At 41.3% G+C, this 27411-nt stretch overlaps 1 protein-coding gene across 7 annotated transcripts in view; it reads left to right on the plus strand.

Moving 5' to 3' along the window:
• The first annotated feature begins 16005 nt into the window (after window positions 1-16005).
• Window positions 16006-27411, plus strand: part of ptprua (protein tyrosine phosphatase receptor type Ua) — a 297253-nt gene continuing 285847 nt past the window's right edge. For all 7 annotated transcript variants that reach the window (XM_079591540.1, XM_079591539.1, XM_079591541.1 and 4 more), the window contains exon 1: window positions 16006-16181. In XM_079591540.1, the coding sequence (XP_079447666.1) occupies window positions 16112-16181 (70 nt within the window). In that variant the 5' untranslated portion in view covers window positions 16006-16111. The remainder of the gene's footprint in view (window positions 16182-27411) is intronic.

Here is a 27411-nt window from a genome sequence, read left to right on the forward strand (position 1 = left end):
AATATTGCAAAGGCAATCGATCTTCATTCAAGTTGAACTTCGCGTACCTTTGATATCAGAACATGAGGACGTGATTCCATCAGAAATCTCTACAGCCTGTCAAGGTACAACTGTGGAAACCACTCAGATGCTCCCTTCAGTGTACCAGAGTATGTCAATTTACCCTTATTAGCTGATAATTCTGATTATGTTCAAGATGGACACATTTCTAGCATAGTCCTCCTCGGAGGAAACCTAGCGATCAGGTGTTTTCAATCTCGTCTGAAATGAGCAGTGTTGGGGTAACACATTACAAGAAACATGCATTACATAATCAATTACTTTTTGATCTAACAAGTAAACTAATTAATTACAAGTAATGTGCATTACAAAATCAGATTACTTTTTGATCTAACAAGTAAACTAATTAATTACAAGTAATGTGCATTACGAAATCAGATTACTTTTTGATGAAATTAGTAAAGTAATGCATTACAAGTCACTTACATTATGTAATCACGTTACTTTTTTGATGTCAGTGAAAATTACATTTTAATAATAGAAATACATTTATTTACAGTCAAAAAAGTTACTGCAGATTTAAGTATTTTCAAAAACAACATTCACAGTATGAATTGTAGCTGAAATATAGCCATTGATACATGAGGTCCATTATAGTGGACAGATGATTAATCAGATTTTCTCTCAATCTAAATTCAAAACTTGGAAAATGTAACTGTGATATTACTCTAATATTAGTGTGAATATTTTTTTACCTACAAGAGTCTCCTAGGATTGAAGGAATGGGTGGATATTCCGGAGTAACTTGGAATTTCTGACTGACCATTGGCCATCTTGGTTTGGAGGGGGAAAAATCGACACACAAAGGCTTACCACTTGGTGGCAATGCATCAGGATGATGCATCAGGATCCACTGTAGAGGTTGATGTGCAACTGTGCCATCAACGTGATGGCACCTAGTGCAAATTCAAGAAAATGCTTTTTTAATAGCTGTCCACTGTAATGACCTCTATGCATGAAAGGGTTAAACAACACATGTCACTAATAACAGCTGGATGGTTTAACGCAACAATCGTGATGCTGATAGATATATTTAGGCACGATTATGTAGATTTGCATGAATTCCAAATCACTAGACAAGTTATATTTGTTTATTATATTTATAATATTTAATATATTATCATATATTTTTTACACTGTCACCTGTCAATGACATCATATCCTTGTTGTACTTGGTTGTTGTTTTACTCCTGTAGATACCAATAATTTTTTTTTTTCCTCGTGCTGATAAAAAGGTTAATACATCCTGATGTTAGCAGCATATGTTGAGCGCTATAGCTCTAATCTTATGAGGGAAGCGTCACCCTAAGCTGGAGCAAGCAAGGACATATTTGTGACAAGTGTGTTGCTGTAGCCAATTTAACACATTTGTATAAGATTTACTGGGAGAAGCTTACACCCCTAGCGGCAGCAAAATCTGATTCAACAAGCATGTTGTATAATCACAGAACTAGTAGGCTACTAAAACTAGTGTAGTCCGTTCAGGGGAGCATACACCCTGCAGCAATAGCTCTGAGTTAGATACAGTGCGCAGCTAACCAATGAAATACAGTGCTTCCTCATTCAAGAACATGATTTCTGCTCCCGTCGGGCTGATTTCATCGCTGTAGAGGTGAAGATGATGACTGCCATGATTCCACACTCCTTCACGGGACCATCAAGCTACGATGTTGTTAGTGTTGAATAACAGACCTCAGTGGTGAATGTACCTACTGTGTATTTAGCACAAGCATGTTACTGATAATCTAGTTGCCAATGACCGCATAAGCCTAGCACAAGCATTTTAATGAAAACGACAAGATAAGTATAAGCAACGCAGATAGCATTAGCAACCAGCATGATGGCTTTAAGCAAAGAGCATTAAAAAGGAACTTAGCTTAGCTTCGTGAAGACATTCAGAGATGAATTGAGAGTGAATTACAGCCAGCTGTGACGTGGATGCTTGATCTTCTCTTCATATCCTTCTTCATGTGGGGAGTGCAGATCTCATCTGAACTTGTTCCTGAGTCAGTCACATTAGCGAGTCCTGTGTCAATAATGCAGCAACGCGAGAAGCAATGCAAACTCAGGTCACTTCTGAATCATGCAGCTTAAAATGCGGCAAATTCGTGTGTTCAAGTTTACAAACTTGAATGAATCTGAATGAATGAACGAATTCCTCTCGCTAAATTCCAGATTACACGATCCTAGTGAGATGATGCGGTTTTGCCTGTCGAATTTCGCCATTTAATTAGCTCCTGAGAAACGCGACAGCTGCTGAAGGATATAATACTGAAGGAGCTTATGTATGGATGCTGTGATAGGTGTTGTATTGCTATAGGTAGACGTGGATCAGCTGAGAGTCAGCTGATGCAAGCTTGACTAACGTGACCTTCCAGAACTAATCATACGCTTGATGCCTATCTGTTTCCATTAAAATAAACATCCTAAAAAATGTTTACTTTATAGGTAAAATTGCATAGCCTACATATTTTTAAAGCAGTTTTAAAAAACTATTTTGTTAGTGGAAAAGATTGAGAATAACTCTTCTTAGAGAACTTTCTCTGAAATGTATTTTATTCAATTTTGATTTATTTATTACACAACAATGCAAGGATAGGCTACTGAAGGATTTTTAGCAATCTAATGTGACGGCACATAGTCATAGTCTGTATCTCATATTTTCCTAATGTATTGTACTGTTGACGTGGTATCATCAAGTGAATGGGAATGGGAATATAAATGGAAATGGTATACAGATGACGTTATGCATAGTAAAACTAGGTGTTGTAAGCTCCATGGTTATTTGAGGGAGGAGACGTGGTGAAGATGCATATATGCATGATGTTCCGCTGGTTGGGTTTTATAAAGAAAATTTTGCGCAGGTTTATAGCGTATGCAAAATCTAGCTTTTGTGTGTATGCACACTTTTAGGATGGAATCTACGGAAAGATTTATACATGAGGCCCTAGCAAACCAGCAACTAGCATCCCATGCTAGTCCCAGTGTGCAAACATTCCTTATGCTAGTGATTAGTATTTGGTGGGTCTGGGTTTTTCAGCAAGGTACTCCTCTGACCGGAATGTGAAGAGACTAATTTGGTGCATGCACACTATTTACGTGGACGTTCTTTTAAGTGCTCGAATCACTCATGCATATGCACTATTGTCTGCACATATCAGTGGACAGTGCTGATGACTACAATTACATAATGTCATTGACAGTCATTGAGTCAGAGCGGAAAGCAGACAATGGAAGAATACTTTTGGGTTCACTCCAGCCCAGGTTTTCCATCTCCTCACCAGCAGTGGTTCTTAATTCTGGTCTTGATAACCCCCATTTTGCGCAATTTGTATGTTTCTCTTATCTGACACACTTATGATGATTCCAAATTAATTTACTTCTAAAAGTATATGCTGTTTTTGTGAAGAAAAAGTACATTCTTTTGAGTGCGTAGCGGTAGCCTAGGGGAGCTTTGTGACGTACTATTCGCCATAATTGCGCCTTTAACAGACCACTCTGTCACTTAGTTATGTGCATCCTGTCACTGTTTAAATTGCCCTGTTAAACACATTGTCACAGTTAAAATCCTCCACATTCAATTTAATTTAATTTCCTACTGTAACAGGGTCTTCAGTGAGGAGAACTCTCTTCATGTGTTTGCATTTAAAAGTTAATGACCAAAATGTATCTTTATAAAAGTTCACAATGCTGTTGCATTAATCACTCAAACTCAATCAAAACTTAATTTAAACCTCTCTACTAAACTGTAGGTCTCGCACATCCTCCATGTTTATAGTGTGCATGGATCTGCATTTCTAACTGGTAAAAAGTAGACCATCTGGTTATCTTTGGAATACTCATTTCAATACTACAATTTGGGACACACTAATGCTGCCTTCACATGCTATCTGAATTAACGTAAATACTAGTTTCTTAGCTAAAAAGTGTGCAGTGAGGTGGGTCGCCGGGGCCAGAATTGAGAATATCTGGTCCAAAGGTGAGAGAGAACACCAAAGTTCAGATTTTCAAAATCACACAGTTCTGCTTTCATTCCTGAGAGAAAACAAACACTGTGACTGTAAAAAATACCTTTTCGCTCCAGGCAAATCCGCACCCTGCTCCACTCCTACTCTGCACCGCACACATAGTCTGAAAAGGCATGAACAAAGCGGAAGTAAGCTATTTTATGTGAGTGTGCAAGAAATCCAATTCATTAGCCACTATAGGAAAATTTCTAGAAAAAAACTAAGTGCAGCAAATGGTTATGTAGAAACTGAGAGCTAATCAGACAGAAATTGACTTCTTCAAAACTGTGAAAAGAACCAAATTCCAAATCAACACCAAGGACCCTAAATCAGATGATGTAATTTGGGATGCCAATCAGTCTAGAAACTAAATGACTCTTATACATACAGTATAAGACAAAGAACACTTGTAAGAGTTACGAGCATTTAAAATGTCAACATTAGGCAGCTTTAAAAGATGGATTAGCTTGCAGATGGCACACCTTGAGTCTCATGAGGAAAACCATGAGTTAACGCCAAGGATTGTTTGATCCCCAAGACAGAGACTTAAAACAGACCTTTTTTCTTCTTCCAAGACCTCTGAGTGACCTCTGGAATGCAGGACCTCTCTAAAATCGACAGATACTGCCTTTATATAGAGTACCAAAATGCATCAGATCATTCTAAAACAATGCAAATTTGGAAGTAAAATAATGAAAAATCTTTTTCAAACAAAAAAGCTTGTTGAATTGCACTACATGAAAAAAAAATATTCATTGCATTAACCCTGCTTGCATTTTAATGCATTGTATTTGTAGGGTTTGCATTTTTATTGCCCAAAATAAATTATATCTCATGTTTAAACACTACAGCGACATCAGAGCCAGTGGAATTTTCAGAAGGACTAGCCGAGACAAGGCTGTTCTGTTCTCTCTGGGCTACATGAGCACTGAACCACACAGTGATTGCCTGGATCTCTCACCTCAGAAAATCTCTGCATACAATTTCAAAAGCACTTGACTGGTTAATAAATATAAATAGATTGTTTAAACAACCACAATTTCATCCATAAACTGTTCATATATTTCGTGACACAAAAACAGTAGAATTTTGAAAATGATGTAGGTTTTATCCTGCATTGCCTCTCTCTGATTGGTGTGAAATGCATTCTGGGGTACTTGGCTCTCTCTGTCATGGTGCGCTGGAAAATAGTCAAGGATTCAGATGCGAGTGAATAAGTATTTATTACAGTCAAAAAGAGAAGACAAGAGGCTCAATCTGACAGGCAGCATGAACAGGAATCACTCAGTGTAGAAATAAACAGATGATTCTCAGGCAGAACTCAGAGTTGGAGTGGCAGATAATCCTCAGGCAAACTCGGGCAGACTCGGTAACGCAGGGACTCAGTGGGCGGAATGCAGATCCACGTGGAGAAGATCCTCGGTGAAGCGTCGTAGAACCGGACTGGAACAGGAGAACAATAGCTCAGACCCAGAAGAACCTCCACAACCATCTGACAGAGACAAGACGAGTGAGCAAACAATATATAGGACATCCTCATTCAGAACAGCTGGCGCTGATCGGCTCATCAGTGGATAACGAGCCAGCTGATGAGCCGCGCCCATTCACTCAACATGCACACACATAGCGAGAGAGAGTCAATGAATCCATAAACCGTGACAGTACCCCCCCTCCTAGGAACGCCGCCTGGCGTTCCCAGACACCCTTACCTGTCGATTGTAATCATCGATAAGGGAGTGATCCAGAATGTCCCTGGCAGGAACCCAACTTCTCTCCTCCGGACCGTAACCTTCCCAGTCCACCAAGTACTGGAATCCGCGTCCCCTCCGTCTCGAGTCCAGGATACGGTTAACCGAATAAGTAGGCTCCCCATCTACGAGTCGCGGCGGGGGGGGGGGAACCGGAGCAGGCGGATTAAGATGCGATCAAAAGACGGGTTTAATTTTGGAGACATGAAAGGCGGGATGAATTCTCTTGTACGCTAGAGGAAGGTTGAGGCGGACTGTCACCGGACTAATAATCTTGGTGATAGTGAACGGGCCAATGAATTTAGGAGCTAACTTATTAGAGACGGAACGGAGAGGAATGTTCTTAGTAGAAAGCCACACTTTTTGACCAGCGACGTATACGGGTGGCCTCGACCGGTGGCGATCGGCCTTAGCCTTGGTGCGCGCCCCCACTTGGAGCAGAGTCTCACGGGCTCTGGTCCATGTGCGGTGACACCTCTGGACGAACGCGTGAGCAGAGGGGACCGCGACTTCGGATTCCAGACTGGGAAAAATTGGTGGCTGGTAACCTAAACTACATTCAAACGGAGATAGGCCCGTGGATGACACTGGTAATGCATTGTGGGCGTACTCCACCATAGAGATATGTTGGCTCCAAGAGGAAGGATTCCTGGCAGCCAAACAACGCAACACTCTCTCCAAATCCTGGTTGGCTCTCTCGGTCTGGCCATTGCTCTGGGGGTGAAACCCTGAGGACAGACTAACGGTCGCTCCCAGTAATCTACAAAACTCTCGCCAAAATTTGGACACAAATTGGGGTCCTCTGTCGGAAACCACGTCTATCGGGAGGCCATGTAAGCGAAAGACGTGATCTACAACGATCACCGCTGTCTCCTTGGCTGAGGGTAATTTGGGCAAGGGAATAAAATGAGCCGCCTTCGAGAATCGGTCCACCACGGTCAAAACTACCGTGTACCCTTGAGAGGGTGGGAGGGCGGTGATAAAATCTAGCGCAATGTGGGACCAGGGTCTCGAAGGGACAGGCAGCGGTTGGAGTAACCCATCTGGGGGTCGATTGGAAGTCTTACCAGTGGCACATACAGAGCAAGCCAAAACAAAACTGTGAATGTCGCGTGCCATAAGTGGCCACCAGAATCGTTGCTTGACCATAAATCTGGTGCGATTAACTCCTGGATGGCAAGCTACGTTGGAACAATGCCCCCACTGAATGACGTCTGACCTTAATCCCTCCGGCACAAATAAACGATTCGGTGGGCAACCGGGCGGAGGCGTTACCCCTTCTAAGGCCGTCTTGACCTTCGATTCGACCTCCCATGTGAGTGTGGAGACAAATAGGGTCTCGGGTAAAATGCACTCGGGAGTAGACGGGCGTTCGGAACGGTCAAAAATCCGCGATAAAGAATCGGGTTTGATGTTTTTGGAACCCGGGCGATACGAGAGGGAAAAATCAAAACGTCCGAAAAAAAGTGCCCACCGAGCCTGCCTGGAGTTCAGTCTTTTGGCGGTTCTGATATATTCCAGGTTCTTGTGATCGGTCCAGACGATAAAAGGTACCCCCGACCTTTCTAACCAATGACGCCATTCTTCCAACGCTAGCTTCACTGCCAACAACTCTCTGTTACCAATGTCATAGTTACGTTCGGCAGGCGATAAACGACGAGACAAAAACGCGCAGGGATGCATCTTGTCGTCCGTGAGAGAACGCTGGGAAAGCACTGCTCCTACCCCCACCTCTGATGCGTCGACCTCCACCACAAACTGACGTGAAGAATCAGGGGCTATCAAGATGGGAGCTGAAACAAAGCAGCCTTTCAGTTTGGCAAACACAGCCTCAGCTGTGTCTGACCACCTGAACGCAGTTCGGGGGGAGGTCAAGGCAGTCAGCGGTGCGGCTAGTTGGCTGAAATTGCGAATGAAACGCCGGTAGAAGTTGGCGAATCCCAGAAACCTCTGTAGGGCCTTACGGGAATCTGGACTTGGCCACTCCACCACAGCCTTAACCTTCTCAGGATCCATGCGTACTCCCTCAGACGAAATGATGTACCCTAGGAAAGGAACAGACTGTGCATGAAAAGCGCATTTCTCCGCCTTGACAAAAAGCCCATTCTCTAGCAACCTCTGAAGCACTCGTCTGACGTGTTGAACGTGCTCCTGGAGAGACGAAGAAAAAATCAATATGTCATCCAGGTAAACATATATGAACTGATCAACCATGTCTCTCAACACATCATTGACGAGTGCCTGGAAGACCGCTGGGGAGTTCGATAAACCGAATGGCATCACCGAATATTCAAAGTGCCCCCTGGGGGTATTGAAAGCGGTCTTCCACTCATCCCCCTTCCTGATGCGAACCAAATGATATGCATTACGTAAATCCAATTTTGTGAAGATAGACGCTCCCTGCAACCTCTCGAAGGCTGAAGACATCAACGGCAAAGGATAAGTATTCTTAACCGTGATGTTGTTCAACCCCCGGTAATCAATACAAGGTCGCAGAGAACCATCCTTCTTCCCCACAAAAAAGAATCCCGCCCCCGCTGGAGAAGAGGAAGGGCGGATGAACCCAGTAGCTAGAGAATCAGAAATATATTTCTCCATAGCCTCCCTTTCTGGAGCAGAAAGTGAATATAACTTGCCCTTAGGCGGAGACGTACCTGGCAGTAAATCTATTGCACAGTCATAGGGACGATGAGGAGGAAGAGAAGCAGCCCGAGACTTACTGAACACCTCCTTCAGGTCGCGGTACTCCGGTGGCACGTTAGACAGATTCACTGACTCTTCCTGCAACACAGAACGAGAAACAGACGGAACGGCAGACGAAAGACATGAGGCATAACAATCATCACTCCAAGCAGAAACAGAGTTTAGGCCCCACTCTATCCTGGGTCCGTGCTTCACCAACCACGGGTGACCCAGGACAATAGGAGTGTGGGGTGACTGAGTGAGGTAGAGTGAAGTCCTTTCAGTGTGATTTCCCGAGGTGATGAGTGTGATAAGTCCAGTGGAGTGAGTGATACCCGGGAGTTCTTGCCCATTGAGTGCGTTGATGGTGATCGTCTTCTCTAAAGCAGTGATGGGGAGGTGAAGTTTACGTGCCAGTGAGAAGTCCATAAGGTTTCCTTCCGCTCCCGAATCCACCAACGCTTGACAGCTGAAGAAGTGTTCCGCCCACTGGAGTCTAACCGGGAGGAGAGTGGCGCTCGAGGGTCCGATCATGGAGAGCCCGCCCGACAGTAGCCGCCATCCTACCGCCGGGCTTGGCCTTTTAAAGGACAGGTGTTGACGAAATGGCCGGGCTCCCCACAGTAGAGACATAGACCCCTCGAGCGGCGGTGTTCTCTCTCCTCCCGGGAAAGCCGAGCTCGACCTACCTGCATGGGTTCAGGATCGTTAGAGGGACTGACCGCGTTCATACTCCGGGTACTGGAACTCATGGTGAAATCGGCCGCAGGCATCCGGAACGGTCGGCTCTCTCTCTGTTGAAGACGTGCATCGACCCGTAATGCTAGCTCGACCAGTCCATCCAGTGTCTTGGGCAGCTCCAAGGTATAAATTTCCCTCTGAACGCGGTCAGCCAACCCATGCAGGAACATGTCCCACTGCGCCTCCTCGTTCCATTTGCACTCGGCCGCCAATGTCCGGAACTCTATGGAATAGTCAGAGACTGACTGTTGGTCCTGGCGAAGGTCGGCGAGTTGGCGGGCCGCCTCGCGTCCAGCGACGGCGCGGTCGAACACTCGTGTCATCTCTAGCTCGAGTGCCTGGAACGAGGAGCAGCACTGATGTTTGTTCTGCCACACCGCTGTTCCCCACTGAGCCGCGCGACCAGAAAGCAGTGTCATCACCAAAGCTACCTTCGACTCCTCAGAAGCAAATGTCACCGGTTGAAGCGAGAAAAAAATTGAGCACTTGGTTAGAAACGTTCTGCAAAGATTGGGTTCGCCCGAATACCTCTCTGGTGCTGGGATGCGCGGTTCTGGTGCGATGGGACGCGGCTCTGGTTGATGGAAAATCCCTTGGGGAACAGGCGGGGGCGGTTCTGGCGCAGTGGGAGCTATCAGGCGTTGGAATTGCGAGGTGAGCTCGGACACCTGCGTTACCAAAGCCTGTATCGCCCGTCCCGAAGCTCCGATCTGCTCGTCCTGGCGATCCATCCGGGCGTGGTTTCCGGCGAACATCTGCTCAATTCCGGGAGCACTCGCTGAATCCATGAGAAGGTGGTCAGATGGTTCTGTCATGGTGCGCTGGAAAATAGTCAAGGATTCAGATGCGAGTGAATAAGTATTTATTACAGTCAAAAAGAGAAGACAAGAGGCTCAATCTGACAGGCAGCATGAACAGGAATCACTCAGTGTAGAAATAAACAGATGATTCTCAGGCAGAACTCAGAGTTGGAGTGGCAGATAATCCTCAGGCAAACTCGGGCAGACTCGGTAACGCAGGGACTCAGTGGGCGGAATGCAGATCCACGTGGAGAAGATCCTCTGTGAAGCGTCGTAGAACCGGACTGGAACAGGAGAACAATAGCTCAGACCCAGAAGAACCTCCACAACCATCTGACAGAGACAAGACGAGTGAGCAAACAATATATAGGACATCCTCATTCAGAACAGCTGGCGCTGATCGGCTCATCAGTGGATAACGAGCCAGCTGATGAGCCGCGCCCATTCACTCAACATGCACACACATAGCGAGAGAGAGTCAATGAATCCATGAACCGTGACACTCTCAAGTCTGCACAATTCACCTCCATATGCATCCTCATTAAGTGGTGGAGCAAGAACACATCTGGGGATTTGAACAGTACTTGGCTAGATGTGAACTTTGAATTGGAACAGTACTTGAGCAGTGACTGATGATGTTTCACAAGTCCACAGGAACATAAATACAAATGAAAATGCACATGAGTAATGGTTGAGCACTCTTGCTCCACCAAGTCACTCTTGATCAACACCACTCTGGCATCTAATTTGAGTGCCAGAATTGACTGTTGATAGCCCCGGATAGAGTTTAACTCCAACCCTGATTAAAATCAATTACCTATAACTTTCTAGTAATACTGACCTTGTTCAGGTGTGTTTGATTAGGGTTAGGGCAAAACTCTGCAAGATAGTGGACCTCAAAGGCCAGAGTTGCTCACCCCTGATATAGAGTGATTTAGTGATGTTTAGAACCCATGAAACTGCATTTTCATAACCTAACACAGTCATGCAATAACTCAAGGGGCCCTATTTTAACGAGTGTCAAAGCGCAAAGCGCAAGTAATTTTGTGGGCGGTTCCCGGCGCTGTTGCTATTTTCCCGGCGGGATAAACGACTCTTGCGCCTGGCGCAAATCTAAAAGGGGTTGGTCTGAAGTAGCTTCATTATTCATAGGTATGGTTTGGGCGTAACGTGAAATAAACCAATCAGAGCGTCCTCTCACATTCCCTTTAAGAGCCGGCGCGCTTGTTCCACGGCGGATTGCTATTATAACGGCGGATTTGCCAGCGCACGCCAGGAGCAGTTCACAGCCGAGGAGACCGACGTTCTCGTCAGGGCCGTAAAACACAGAGAAGTGACATTGGGGATGATGGGAGAAACCCACCCAAATTAGCTTCGGTTAAACAGGCGTATAATTTGGGTAAATGTGTAGCCTAATCTAGATTTTTTTTTTTTACATCTAGATAGATCTTTTTCACATCTTCACGGGCAGAACAATGATTTCCCTCGTGTGTTAATATTTTTCCTTGTAATAATGTATGATTTGAAAAAATGAAAACTGCTGCGTCTGCTTATAATTATTAGAGAATCAAAGTGGATGCGCGTTAACACGCTACATTATGGCCAAGCACGCGCCCTTAAAATACCATATCACTAGCGCGCAACGCGCCACTGTCTTTAGACTGTTTTTATCCTGGTCAGTGGCGCAATTGCTTTCTAAAACTGGAAAATAGCACCAGGGAAGTTTTGCGCCGGAACACGCCTCCTCTTTGCGCTGAACCGCCCCCGCGAGCGCAAGTTCATTCCCTAATTTACCGACGTGCGTCTGTGGAGGGAAAAGTCCGCTGTGCGCGGGTGCAAAATAGGAATGATACATGCGTCGGTGTTCAAAGTCAATTGCGCTGGGTGCAAGATAGGGCCCTATGACATTTTTGACGCTTGAAACTTTTGAAACCCAAACAGTGGAAAGATTCTGGAAAGTGTTTTGCAAAAGAATGCCATGGTTTGGTATTTAAATGCATTTTATGTTTGGATGAACTTTTAAGAGTTTTCATGGAATTATGAGTTTTCAACTTTTGAGTTTCCCAAAGATGTGAAGTTTTATTGGTCTGATTTTTTTTATTATCAAATATTACAATAATTCACCCAGATTGTCTAGAAAGCTGGGCTTTTCTCCTGCAAATACTCAACTGTTTCTCTCTTATTTATAGGCAATATAGTTTAGCATTGGGGAACCAGAAAACATTGTTGGAGCAGACAGCATGTGCCATGCAGACGGGCCTAATGACACCAGTCAGAGGAAATGCCTTCAGCAAGATGTGAATCTCTGAATTTCCATCCATGGTGCAGCATAGATACAACTGTGCCACCCACCCATCCAAGTCTTCTTTGTTTAGCATCATTGAGAAGATACAGCATATGAACCAAAGCTGGGGAATAAAGGCTGAGGCTGAGTAATTAAATATGAATTAGGGGCCACACTGGATCTAATTTGATTAGGTGATTTTAGTCAACTGTGAGGCTGAATCGGCGTTGATTGTAGAAGTAATTAAATTGGAATATTATTGGGATTTGCAGCAACCAATTTTTAGTTACAGAGCATGATTTCAGACTGCGCTCAAAATATGCCATGTTTCGTAGTAATCTGCCAAATATCAGGCTAATGTCAACCTTGAAATGATATTGTGCTTTGCGGCATTTAACACAAACATGCCTCTGGTGGCATTTTTCATTTTTCAAAAGCTGTGAAAGAACCCCTATTTCTGTGAACCGCTTAAAAGCGGAACTGATTTGCCAGACAGCAAAATATAAAAAGCTGTTTTCTTCTCCCTTTTAATCGCTAAATCGTTTTCAACTGTGTTTGTACCTGGATCAGCAGATACTGTTAAAGAGCAACAAAGAAGCCCTAAGCCATCAACAGAAGGAAAAAGACAGTGTAATATAAACCAACCTGCCTAAAAAGCTCTCAGCAGATGTGTTGGAACTACATACTGTCTAGCACATTATCTAGCCTGCAGACACAAGCTATGTCTCAAACTTGATGAGTGCTGCAGTTGCCTACCAAAACAACATTACTTGTACATGTACTTAAAAATAGGCTCATTTGAGATAAAGCATCTTGAGTCAGAGGAGGAACCTAAAAAGCGGTTCATAAGGGATGGGGGTTGACAGTTAGTCCCTGCTGGTAGTAGATGCTGTAACTACACCAATCTGAGGAGCATCTTTCTTCATTGATCGGCATTCAAAATTCAAGAGATTTATTGTCATGTGCACAGTAAAAATACACAATGGGTTTGACCACATAATGAAATTCTTACTTTGCAAGTCTCCCTTACACTAAAATAGACAATATAGTATAAAAACAGACTAAATATACAAAAATATGTAAATATATACAAAACAAAGTGCAAATATGCATTTTGCAACAATCAAGGTAACAGTCAGTGAAGATAATGGGGAGTTATTGTTTCATGTGTTGTTCAGGAGTCTAATGTCCTTGATTTCACACTCCTGTGCTATCTCCCAGACGGCAGAAGTGTGAAGAGATTGTGTTGTGTATATTGTCCCTAATGATGTTGTGGGCCCTCCTGATGACCCTGGTGCGGTAAACATCCTGAAGTGATGAGTAGGCTACTCCACAAATGAACTGTGCAGTTTTTATCACACGTTAAAAGTATATAGCCTATGTATTCTGACTAAATAATTGTTCACAAGTAACATAAATGTGATATAATTCAATATAGTAGCTCATTGGTTTAAACAACTGTGATGTATTGTTCTCTTTTAAAGGCGCAGTGTGTACATTTTTGCGACATCTAGCGGTGAGGTTGCGAATTGCAAACAACAGAAGTTACGGTGGCCGACAGGAAAATATGTCGTCGCCTGAGACAGGAGAGTAGCCAGTTAAGCAATGAGGTTTCCTTACAAAGATAAAGAATGCCGTGGTGTATGTAGACAGAAATGGCTAATTTTAAGGTAATAAAAACATAACGGTTTATTATGTAAGGTCTTTGTACACCACTGAAAACATAGTTATGTATATGGTATTGCATTTCTGTCAACAGAACCTCCTAAATATTATGCACCTTTAAAATGTTTGATTTTAAAACTCTTATATCATGTTTTTTTATCTGTATAAATTATGTAATATCCCCTAACTCTCTTAAAGTGCAATCTCTGGGTTATGTGATTGTTGTCGTATTTATAAAATATATATTTTAAAAAAATCTGCACTTTTTTCACTCCCCCCCCCTTCACTGCAGCCGCCTACTCAGAGCAGCCACTGCGTCTCCGAGGCAAGGCGCATCTCAAACAATCCTACGGCTATCGTCTTGTCTTGTGTGAGTGTTCAGTTTCGAGCGTGCTTGAGCTGTGCGCTCTTCTGTCCATGTTTTGTGTGCGGAGCGTGGTGTACACATCCCGGCACTTCGGTTTAGTTTGGTTTCGGTTCAGGATTTAGACATTCATGCTCTGTGTGTTTGTATTCTCTTGTGAGCGCACAAGAGCATTTTTTTGTACATCACTGTGATTTTAACTGGCTGCGTGCTTTCATGTTGTCATGTTTTGTGTGAATACGTGGCTTAAGAGTGTTATCTTATTTTGTTTGAGTGCATGCATGTGTTTCCAGATCATTTTCGAATGTTTACATGTTCCTTCTGTGTGTTTCTCAAGTCAAGTCAAGCCACTGTTTCCCCCAGAGCCGCCCCAGCTCCTCGCCCTGCCGGCTTCGCCACTGCTACTGTACCTGTCAAGTCAGCTTCACCCAAGCTCCCCTGAATACTGTTCCTCTCAGCAAAGACATGATAAATTAGATAAATGTTCTGAATCAGGAATGCTCAATCTTCCACCTGGAGATCATGCAGAATTCAGTTCCAGCTTTAATCAGACACACATATGCAATGGCTATTTTTTGGCTTCTCTTGCTGGATTCATTTGAAGCAGGTGTGTTGGAGCTTGGTTGGACCTAAATCTCTTTGTAGACTGGTATATCTCCAGGAGGAGAACTATAAGCATCAACACTTCTGGTCTTTGTACTTATTTATTTTTCCAATAAAGGTTCCCATGAACGGCCAAAAAAGTTTTACAGCCTGATAACCTCATTTCCACAAATAACTTTTTATTCTTCTATCTCTTCAGAAATCCTTCTCCTGTAATGCAAGGTTGCTCAATCCAGAGAACGCAACACACTGCAGCCATCTCAAGACCCATGCAGTGAAAATGGTTCTAAGAGGACAAGAAGAGGGTTATTTACTACAAAGAGCCATTGAGAGGAGATCGGCAAAGGATTGACTTTTTCAATCTCACTCCTGCTGATTTTAACTTTGTGTACAACCACTCTTGGTTTATAAATATTTTCCTCTTGCCTGCTTGCCTTGGCTTCTCAGATAGAAATTAGCAAGAAATCTTGAACGTCACATGATGTTGATATGATTTTTTGCTTTAGGCTATTTTTAGGTGATTTAGTGTTGTTTTTAATTCTGTAATAGTTTCCCCTTTTTATGTTGCAGTTTTTCTTATATGCTCTCTTTCGGAAAAAAAGCTGACTTTTGCATGATTATAAAAAATACAAAAAAAAGTTTGTTTTTCAACCGATTTACAAACTGCTTTAAGAGATCTTGAATGACTTTTGTCTCATTTATTTAACCTTAATAGTTTTTATTTTTATTTTTCATTTCATTTTGTTGTATAGTTTTCATCCAATGAAAACGCTAGTTTCTTATCATGTTGTCAATTAAGAATTCAACTATAGGCTAGCCTACTCGTTGAAACGTAGAGACTAGGAAATGAGAACTATAGTTTATGTGTTTTCAAGCTTCGACTGGAAGCTCAGTTTGCCTCAACAACAATATGCTGCAGCTAACTAATGTTTTTTGGCGAATAACCACAGAGAGGCGCCATAGCCCTTCCTCTGCTCACTGGGTTCATCTCTAGAGTTGTAAGGGGGTTTAATAGTTTGTCGTGACGTCAGCGGGCAGATCTGGGGTCTGTGCTGCGCGTCTCTGGATGAAACTCAGTGGCGCAGCAGCAGGATATTTACCACACTCTTACCACACTCACTGACTGTATTTCTTTACCTGCTGGACTAAACGCTACCATGAACCTCTCTGCTGTTCTGCTGTTTCTCATCGCCAGGGTCTGTGCGGAAAGTCTAGAGGGGCCAACAGGTAAGACACGAGTGTTTCAGAGACTTTGATTTCATACCACGGAGTCCAAATCACTCACACACAATCTGTCCAGGGAATTACTGAACATTCAAAACAGACTTCGGAAGCACTTTAATCTCTTATGCATGAGCTGGAAAGTTTAAGTTCCTTAGACATTTAATTGTGTAACGGCTGGCGTTTAGAAGATGTTTGTAGAACGAAATATAGGCTATAGATATATCAGAGTTGTGTGAAGAAGTTTTTATGTCTTAATTTTTTTTCTTCAATAATGTTTTTTGAGTGTATTATTTATATGGAGCTTATGAACACGATTTTTGCTTTCTGAATGTGCATGGTTAAATGTTTCAATTGGCGTTATAAGTTCAAAATAGCTTAAATATGAACTTGACAGTGTGAATATGAAGCTATGTTTCATAAAAGCTCAATCCATGTGTAATGATTTACTTGCTTTTACTCATTTAAAGGACAAGTCCACCTGAATGTAAATTCTGTTATCATTCAGGAAGATACTCAACCTCATGTTGTTCCAAAACCATATGACTTTCTTTCTTCTGTGGAATGTTACAAAATAAGTCAGTTAGATTGAGAGTCTTAGACAGTCACTGTTCATTTTCAGTGTATCGGGAAAAACATGCAATGAAAGTACCGGTAAATGGTGACTGAGACTGTCAGCAGCCTAACATCTCCTTTTTGTTATCTTTGGAGGAGAAAGAAAGAAGGCTTGGAACAACACGAGGATGAGAAAATGACAGAATATTCATTTTTAAAATACTTAAAGAATTTCCAACTTCACCAATGTACTAAAAAAAATATATATATATATATATATATATATATTGTAATAATAAATGAGAAATATATGATGTACCATATAGACTATATGTGGCATCAAGTTAATTCTCTGTATATGATCCATCCACTAATTACTAATACACAAATCTATTTATTCATTCATGAATTCATGGCTGTTCTAGATTAAATCTAGTATTTCATTTTGGCTCAGACTCTGCGAGTAAGAGAATATGAAGAGGTATGCCCTGAGGATCTGCTTCTGTCAGACTCCTGTATATTGCCTCAATATTTACATTTTTTTTCTGCTTGTTTAAAGTCTCTTGCTTCTACTTTCATGACATCAAATATGATCGCTGTAGCTGTTCTGGCTTTGCTTGTCAGGTCGTGTTGTGGTTTGTAGAGGGATTTTTGAGCTCCTGGATCAGTTTCAACTCTGAACATATAAAATAAACGTGTGAAGACTGTTAAACTGCAAACATCCATCCATCCATCCATCCATCCATCCATCCATCCATCCATCCATCAAACCGCTTGTCCTTATAGGGGAATGCTGGAGTCTTGGGCCGGTCATAGTTAATTAATAAACTTGAATTGAAAGGGAGTAATAAACTACAGTTATAAATTAAATTGGACTAATTTAACTTTTAGAAATGATCTGATTTTCCTAATTGTAACCTTGTATACTGATTTAGTCATTATAATTAATGTGTTGATTTAGGAAAAAAATTATTCAGATGTTGGCACATGAAGCACATTTTAGCTTACATGACAAAAACAAATTGTGCATAAGATGCAGTTTTTTGTCGTTTACTATCAACATAATTCCGTTCCGTCTATTTGGTGACATTTCTATTTTGTCAGAGTACACGTTGGGCTGTTTACTGATGGATTTGGGGGAGCTTACTGCATGTATTGCGATGTTAAAGTCGATTTTTCTGTGTCTTTGAAGCATCCTTCATACTGTCAGATTACAGCATCACACAGTGGGGTGTGTGGGAGGTAATGAGACCTGAGTGCAAGTTCACTTCACTGACACTGACAGCGTGTGTGTGTGTTTTCGTGTGTGTGTGTGTGTGTTTTCGTGTGTGTGTGTGGCTGCAATTGGGGGCGAGAAAGGTTACAGAGGGTCTCACTCTGCAGTAATCCAAATGAAAGTGAGTGGGCATTTCAGAAAATGTGTTCAAGGACACAGAAGGGTTGCACACTAGGCACTGCCAGGTTTTAAAGGAAAAGTTCATGCCAAAATTACAAATATGTATGCTGTTTCCCCCCCTGTATTTTATTCTTACAATGACAAGTTCATAGTTACCATGGCTGTCAAAATACAGTAAGTAGTCATTATGACTCTTTATTCCAAGTCTTCTAAAGCCGTAGAGTTTAATTAATTATTCAATGATAATTTTCCACTGCTGTATAGCTCTGAAATCTCATCCTTCATTCAGCATATTCAAAGATACATGCATTGTCGCATCAGTTTTCCATTGGCGTTTGGTGATGGTGACATCAAAACTGGCATGGCATGTCAATTTGCTACTTTTAAAATATTGGATGTGAATGAGATTTCAGGGAATGGAAGAGGTTAATCATGACAGATTTTTCCTTTTAAGGTGAGCCGTCCTTTTAAAAGCAGAACGCACTGTGAGTTCTTCCCTACTGAGCGAATGCAGTTTGGAGACAGTTTGCTTATTCGCATATCTGCTTTGAATTCACTCGCGATGTAGTACCACCTATTGCTCTTTTTCACAGTCTTTTGACATTTACAGTTGAAAAACACACTATGCCTTTACTATATAGCAAACGACTAAAATAGTACTTGCCGTATGCTGTTGTGCGTTGGCCACTTCTAAAGGAAACGCTTTCAGCTTTGCTTGTGATGTTAAACACCACTGTGTCATTAAACTTCCATCAACAGAATAAGGCATTGCAATAAAAGAGAGGCTTTTCTTGAATGAATAGATGAAAAAAATGTCTCTATCTATCTATCTATCTATCTATCTATCTATCTATCTATCTATCTATCTATCTATCTATCTATCTATCTATCTATCTATCTATCTATCTATCTATCTATCTATATATCTATCTATCTATATATCTATCTATCTATCTATCCATTAGAGCTTTTCTGAACACTTACCCTGTCTGCAATTGGTTTAATAAACAGATACTATAAGAGATACAAAAATTCATGCCATTTGTTGAGACGATGTCAGGGTAGATGGGATGTCGAAGTGTTTACACTTTTTCAATCAATGTTCAGATACGCCTCTGCACATTTAACTGGGATATGTGAATGTATTTTAACATTAAAAATATGACACAAGTCAGCTTGAACCTACAAAATCCGTTTTAGCCACAATCATCTGATATACTTTTGCATGACACTGAGATGCACCAGGAGACGTTAGATATATATATATAGAGAGAGATGGGTAGACAAACTACAGAATAATGAATTGCACTAGAGCAGTGTCCTGAAACCCCCAGCAACCCACCAGAGTCAGCAGAAAAGAGCAAGAGTAGGTGGTTGATATTATGAAGGAGGGCAGCAGAGGGCAATCGCTAGGCTATTCAATCTCTCAAACGCTTTCACTCAGTACAGCTGCCTTACCGTCTTAGAGGCATTGAAGGCATCGCACTCACGCTGCTCACAATTTCAATTTGTTGTTCAAATCCAGTCTTTAAAACGGACCATGCTGAAATTGATTCTTTGTTCATACAGTGTTATCAATTTTGCTATATCTACATCAGATGGCATAATTGTAGCAAGCAAGAAGGTGATGCAATTTGCATATATAATTAACTTACAATGAAAGTGCTATATATTCACTATACCGCTCTAAAGTGTGTGTGTGTGTGTGTGTGTGTGTGTGGGGGGTGTGCTACAAAATATTTCTATTTAAATATATCTATTGCTGTTCTTTTGAACTTTTACACGTCGAAAATCCTGGGGGAAAAAATATATCACGGTTTCCACAAAAATATTAATATTTATTATATTATTAAAATATTTTGTTGCAATTTTTGACTATTACTGTTTTACCGTATTTTTGATCAAATAACTGCAGCCTTGGTGAACACAAGAGACTTCTTTGAAGATGTTCACTCACACACACTTTAACTTTGAAGTTAAAACACACACACACACACACACGCTTTGGTGGGGTAATTGAGAATGAATGGGAGAAGGTCACGCAAAGAAGAGACTCAGGGCCATATTTTAACGATCTGAAACGCAAGTATCAAACTCGAAACGCAAATAACTTTGTGGGCGGATCTCGCAAATCTAAAATGTGTTGGTCTGAAGTAGCTACATTACTCATATGTGTGGTTTGGGCTTAACGTGCAATAAACCAATCAGAGCGTCATCTCATATTCCCTTTAAGAGCAGGAGCGCTTGTTCCATGGCGGATTGCTATTATAATGGCGGATTTGCCAGGTGCACGCAACTTACATGATGGTAAAGGTGATTTCGCAGCCTTCAGAATTTTGTTTCCTGGTACTTGACGGACAACCTACTTTGTCAGATGTCCTTATTGTGATGTCCATATGTGTCTTGCCACTATTGATTACATTATGGCCAAGCATGTGCCCTTAAAATAGCATCTGAATAACGCGCCACTGACTTCAGACTAGGTTTTTCCTGGTCTGTGGCGGAATTGTTTTCTCAAACAATTCCATAACCACATAGTACAAAGTTATTTGCACTGGGTGCAAGATAGGGCCCAATAGGTGTGTTCAACTTGAAGCAGCATTGCGCAGACCAATAGTTGTTTGACACCTTTGTACCGCAAGGGTGAGAATAGACTGCTCTTGCTTTCGAATCACCCTCGTGGTACTTTGATGCCTTACACAAATCAGTCTGCACAGCACCGCTTCAAGTTGATCACACCTAAAGCCTTTGTCGTGCTATGATTTGGTTTGTGAGATAAATCTCTTATTTTCATGCTTGTTCCGTGTTCGTAAATGAGCATGATGTGACAATGCTGCTGTGTTTTGCTTGTGGGAGTCTTGTCTTGTCATAACGTGTTACTCCACGTTCATTTTTTGCAGCCGTGCAGAATGCGCGCTGATTGTATCCACTTGTGCTGGCTGTGCGTCATCTTCCTGTCCTGTATCTGAATAGACAGCCCTGAGAGATCTCACACCATTGCATCCCTGTGCTGCACTCACCTGCAAGGCATCATGGGATAGCATGCAGGGCCTGTCAGCTCTCACATCCAGGTGCTGTCACTACATTGTTTCTTTTGCTGCTCCCAGAAGCCATTACGGAACAGATGGTGTTTTGCCTGCGGGGTTTGCCCACCCTGTCAGATCCCGTCACACGGTGTTTAGGTGCCCACCCGCCCCTCATCCCCATACCTTCCTCACAACTCCATCACCAGGGCAACACTTTTTTATGTAAAGGGAGCCTTTAATATCTCCAATTTTATTTTCTCTTAGCATACATATGTTAAGAGTAGAGGCATCCGCAGATGGGGATAAAAGAACAAAAGACAGACTATAGTTCTTAAAATGGGACAATTAACACTAAGATGTGAAAAACAGTCATGTACTTTGCATATATACTATATACATTTCATAAAAGTGCAAATCATGCGGATTATTAAAGAGAAGGTTTGAAGAATCATAATTATGATTTTTGCTTGGCAATGAAAAGTAGGGCCTTGAAGTTCGGATACTGGATTTGAGCCTGTAAGTAACCACCTTTAAACCACTCAGAACACCTTAGCAACCACATATCATGCCCTGGAAACTAACCAAAACACCCTAGCAACCACATGCTCGTGCAACATGCTCACACCACTCAAATTACCTGGATAATTACCAACACCAACGACACCCTAAAAAACAGATAGTTACATGCTAAAAATACTAAAAAAAACCTTAGCAACTGCATGACATGACCTGGCAAATAGAACACCCTAACAACCATATAGAAAAGTGCTTATACATTCAAAACACCTTAGCATTTACATTGCAGTGAACTAGCAACCACCCACAACACCCTAGCAACCACCAACTATACCAACATGCATAATCTCTCAAAAACACCTTAGCAACTGCATGATATGCCCTGGCAAACAGCCAGAGCTCCTTAACAACCACATAGCAAAGTGCTTAAACACTCAGAACACCTTAGCAATTATATTGCAGTACACTAGCAACTACCCACAACACCCTAGCAACCACAAACCCTCCCAACATGGGTAACCACTCAAAACACCTTAGCAACTGCATTGAAGTGCCCCCAAAACCACCTAGAACACCCTAGCATAACCACTCAAAATACTTTAACAACTACTTGTAACCATACACCAACAATACCCTAAAATCATGCTAAAATATTAAGAATACCTTAGCAACTACATGACATGACCTGGCAACCACCCAGAACATCCTAACAACCAAATAGCAACATGCAAAAACACCTTATCAAAACATCTAGAAACATCTTGGCAACAATTGAGAATACTGTAGAAGCCACATGGCTACATTACAATATACTAAATATAGCCACAATATGCTAAAAAAATAATCCGAAAACCTCTGCAACTACATAGCAGTGTACTACCAACCACTCAGAACACCCTAGCAATCACTGTAGCAATGTGATCATAACAACTAAAAATAGCTTAGCAACCTGCAACCACAAACAAAACAGTAAAAACCAGTAGTTACATGCCAAATAAACTAAAAACACCATAGCAACCACATTCCCTGGCCACCATCCAGAACACCCTAACAACCATAAAGCAATATGCAAAACTCGTAAAACATCGTAATAACTGCATACCATTGCACTAGCAACCACCCAGAACTCCTTAGAAATTACACACTGCAACCACATGCTGAAACGTATAAAAAACACATTCACAAAAACATAGCAATGCCCTAGCAACTACCCACAACAACCTAGCAACCACATATTTCATAAGCACTCAAAATACCTTAGCAACTATCTACAACCAGTAGCAACACCGTAAAAACCACTTAGTAACATGTTAAAACACCTTGGCAAATGCATAGCAATGAGATATAAGCACTCAAGACACCTTAGTAAACACATTAGCAAACCCCTAGGCTGTGTCTGAAATCGCCCACTACACCTTTATTCACTATTCCCTGCATTAGTCCACTAATAAAGTTCACACGAGGGAGTGAATGAAAACAAATGAGTGAACTTCGGACATTGGGTGCACCGGAAGGGCTGCTGCTTTATACCATAGTGCAGGGATCGGCAAGTAAGTTTGGCATAGGCCAAAAAAAACAAAAACAAAAAAGACTACATGGCGGGCCGTAACATAGTCACAGGATAATTTAAGAAATTAATTGATGAAACATGCAACTAGAATTGCCTGTGACAGACTGTTACATTGTATTTTGCAACTGGCAGTGAGCTGTTACACTGTTAAATCCTGTAGTAGGACAGTCATTAACAAAAAGCCACATTTGTGTTGCGGTGTCTGGGTTTTACACTGGATAAATTAATAAAGCAGTAGTGTCACGTAACCTGGCGAGTATCTTCATTCACCATCTTGCAACACAGTCACCACCTTGCTAAAACACACATGTGGGAGATACAGAAGGGATAAAAATAAGCCCATTAAAATACTTGAATAAGCCAATTAATGGCATGTTTGAGTCATGCTCTTAAAACTATGTTTACTAACTCTATCCATATTGTAAATAATAAATGAGTATCATTTAAATTTGCTTGTTACACAATGGAGCCTAACTTATTTTAATAATTATTTGACGTAGTCTACGTTTACACTTAGAATTATTCATTGGCATCCTCACGTACTAAACTGCATTTTTTTTATTGTTTGTGTGCTGGATGGTACACTATTATGTTGTGTGCAGAGTGATGTTAACTTGAAAATGGCACTATCAAAGTCTAAAAAGGAAAGTTTACAGCGAAAATAGGGCTTACAAAGAAGAATGGAAAGACAACTATGTGTTCATCGTACCTAGTTTTGTGAGTGCAAAGCCGGTGTGTCTTATCTTGCAGACTCTTATACCACAGACTCTTTTGAATGTCTTTCAGAATTTTTCCATTTCAAAGCTCTCAATTCAAATCAAAATAAAACATTGCTGCAAAAACATTCTCGTACTTTTATTTTGAAGGCAAACATCAGTAAAGACAAAGTGATAGTGAATAACTGTTGCTGCCATGACAGATCTATTTCAGAACTAGTAGCCACTATCAAAATCATCTGGTTGCGGGCGCGGGCCAGATATTATTGCTGGCGGGCCAGTTTTGGCCAGAGCAATACCTGCAGAGCACTGCCAAAGAGTGTGCTTACTTTTTAATAGTTATTTTAAACTTAGCAAACTGGTAGCCCTAGTAGTAAGATGAAAAGATGTATCTTGAACTCTGTCATGGAAACTATGTATAAACTATGTATAAACCTTAAGTAAACTATTTAATAATCAATTAAAAAGGATTCTGTCAGGACTACTATCGTCAAATACGATTGACAATTGGCATACAGTTTGGATTGGCGGTATGTTCCGTTCTGGGCGAGAACTCCCTGCGCATCCATGTAGCCTAGCATGGATAAGAGCAGGGAGAGCTGCAATAACCCCCTTGGGGTAAACAGAACAGAACCAACATGAATGTATGCAAATATACAACATAATTTGAGAATTTATTCTGACTCGAGGGAAATCAGAATGCCAAATCCTGACCGGGCGAGAGGAGGAGCTGGGGATGGAGGAGGGTAATTAGCTCCTGAGAAACGTGATATAGTTGCTGATAGTACTGAAGGAGCTTATATATGTATATAGTGATAGGCGTCGTATTCCTATAGGTAGACGTGGATCAGCTGACACTCAGCTGATGCGAGCTTGACTAACGTGATCTGCCAGAACTGACGCTACGCTTGATATTTATATATATATGAGTTTACGCTGTGTACCCACATTGGACCAGCAGTTGGAAGAATTGATGGATGGAAAATTCAGCTGCACGTGACTCTCACAGTGCATTATGCATTATGAAGTGTCATGCTGGAATTCACTCTTTGCTGCTGTAAACAACAGTAATGGTAATACCTGCCTTGTTTGATTGGCCATGTCAGTCATTTTGGCATTGACGGGTGCTGTTATAATCAACTGATCGGCTCAAATGAGAAAGCACCAATGTACAGTTATTATTTGGCAATTATTTCACCATGTTTTCCTCATGGGGACCAAAAAAATCCCCATAGGGAGTACCTCTCACTCCTTAAAATAAATGCTGTTCTTTTGAAATTTGACACATCAAAAATCCTGGAGAAAAAAATCTATCACGGTTTCCACAAAAATATTGATATCCTTATTAAAAAACATTCTCACACACACACACACACACACACACACACACACACACACACACACACACACACACACACACACACACACACACACACACACACACACACACACACACACACACACACACACACACACACACACACACAATCACACACACACACACACACACACACACACACACACACACACACACACACACACACAATCACACACACACACACACACACACACACACACAATCACCTACATCTTACTGGCAAATTGGCTAAACTCCAGCTGCTACCGTGGCAACATGGAAAGTATGAGAGTTAGAGAGTACTAGGACTCCTGGACTGCAGAAGACATTGACATCCTCAGTGCCAGTGGCCCCTTACACACACACACACACACACACACACACACACACACACACACACACACACACACACACACACACGTTAAAAAAAAAACATAACTCACCTTTTCATGTCCTTCAGAGATGGTTCTTCCTAGTTTGGCAAGCACCGCTTTACTGCACAGCTGTCCAAACAATTGTCTAACAAAACTAAAGGAGCAGTTCACACTAAAATATAAATTCTGCCATAATTTACTCTCTGTCATGCCACACATTTATTGGAAAAAAATATGCCATTGTCATCAAACTTGGCACAATGCACCTCAACACTAGATTAAATATGTGCAAGTGCAAATGAGGTTTAAAGGGATATTTACAAAAGAAGATGCACAAAAGAAGATATTTTGAAGAATGTTGGTAACCAACAGTTGAAGGACCCAATTGACATCCATATTATGGAAATAAAAATACTATGGAAGTCAAAGGGGGCCATCAATTGTTTGGTTAACAAAATTATTCAAAATGTATTATGTGTTCAGCAGAAGAAAGAAATTCATACAGTTTTGAAACAACCTTAGGGTGAGTAAATGATTACAGAATTTTATGAATTCAATTTTTGTGTGAGCTATCGCTTTAAGACTGGAGATTGGAAGCAGTGAGTAATTTTAATTACACTAAATTGTATGGTTATTATAGTTGAAGTGCCCCTTTTATGATTTGAATGCAGATATAACCCTTCATGTAGTCTGTAATATAGCTGTTTGTGAGTGTAAAATGCTTGCAAAGTTGCAAAGATCAAAGTGCGGGACAAATTTGTTTCCCAAAACAATGCACAGATTCTGAACTACCTGAAACGAGTCATCCGTAATTCCAGTCTTCCTATAGTAGAATACCTCTAAAACAAAATTAGTCATCTTTAAAATAGCATAATAGGTGCACTTTAACAAAAAATCCTTTCTGTCATTACAACTCTTGGAGTGTTTGGCATGGTAATGGGTATGACTATGTTTGGTCTTGGCGGAATAGATTTGCTACGCTGCTGCTGCAGTTTATTGCTGCTGCTGTGGCAGAGGTGCTACTGCCAATACATACACAACACGCTGCTGTGTGCAAGTAAGACATGCTGCTGTATAAAATAGCGTACATGAATTACCCGTAGCAGATCTACACAGGTGGAGCTGGGGAAGGTGGAGGGTTTCTTAAAGCGTTCTGCACTGCTAAGGCAAATGCTACCCAGTATTTGAAGGTTGAGCACGCGTGCTTATTGGCTACTGATACAGCAGGAACCAATCAGCTGTACCCTATAGATAATGATGTGATTACTTTATCTACTTTTAAGTCTACTCATAAGACTAATTTATTTTCTTTGGCGTTTAATATATCTTGACTTGCTGTTTTATTGTTTGTTGTTTGTTATATAAAGCACTTTGTTCAACTTCGGTTGTTTTTTTAAATTGTGCTTTATAAATAATCATTATTGTATTGTATTGTATAGATACTGATGTGATTAGGAGCAGGTTGAGTTAGGACCTATTAGCCGGTGCTATATACACTCTAAAAAATGATGTGTTGGATTTACTTAAAATATATATGCACCATTTTTGCAGCATACTTTTTAAGTAATCCCAACTTGAACAATTTTACTAAAAATTAACAAGAAAACCTGTGTTTTATGTACTTAAATTTTTAAGTAAACAATATTACGTAAACTCAAAATTTTAAGTACATATAACACAGGTTTTCTTGTTAATTTTAAGTAAAATTGTTCAAGTTGGGATTACT

Source organism: Phoxinus phoxinus (assembly GCF_949152265.1).
Source record: "Phoxinus phoxinus genome assembly, chromosome: 19".
Taxonomy (NCBI): domain Eukaryota; kingdom Metazoa; phylum Chordata; class Actinopteri; order Cypriniformes; family Leuciscidae; genus Phoxinus; species Phoxinus phoxinus.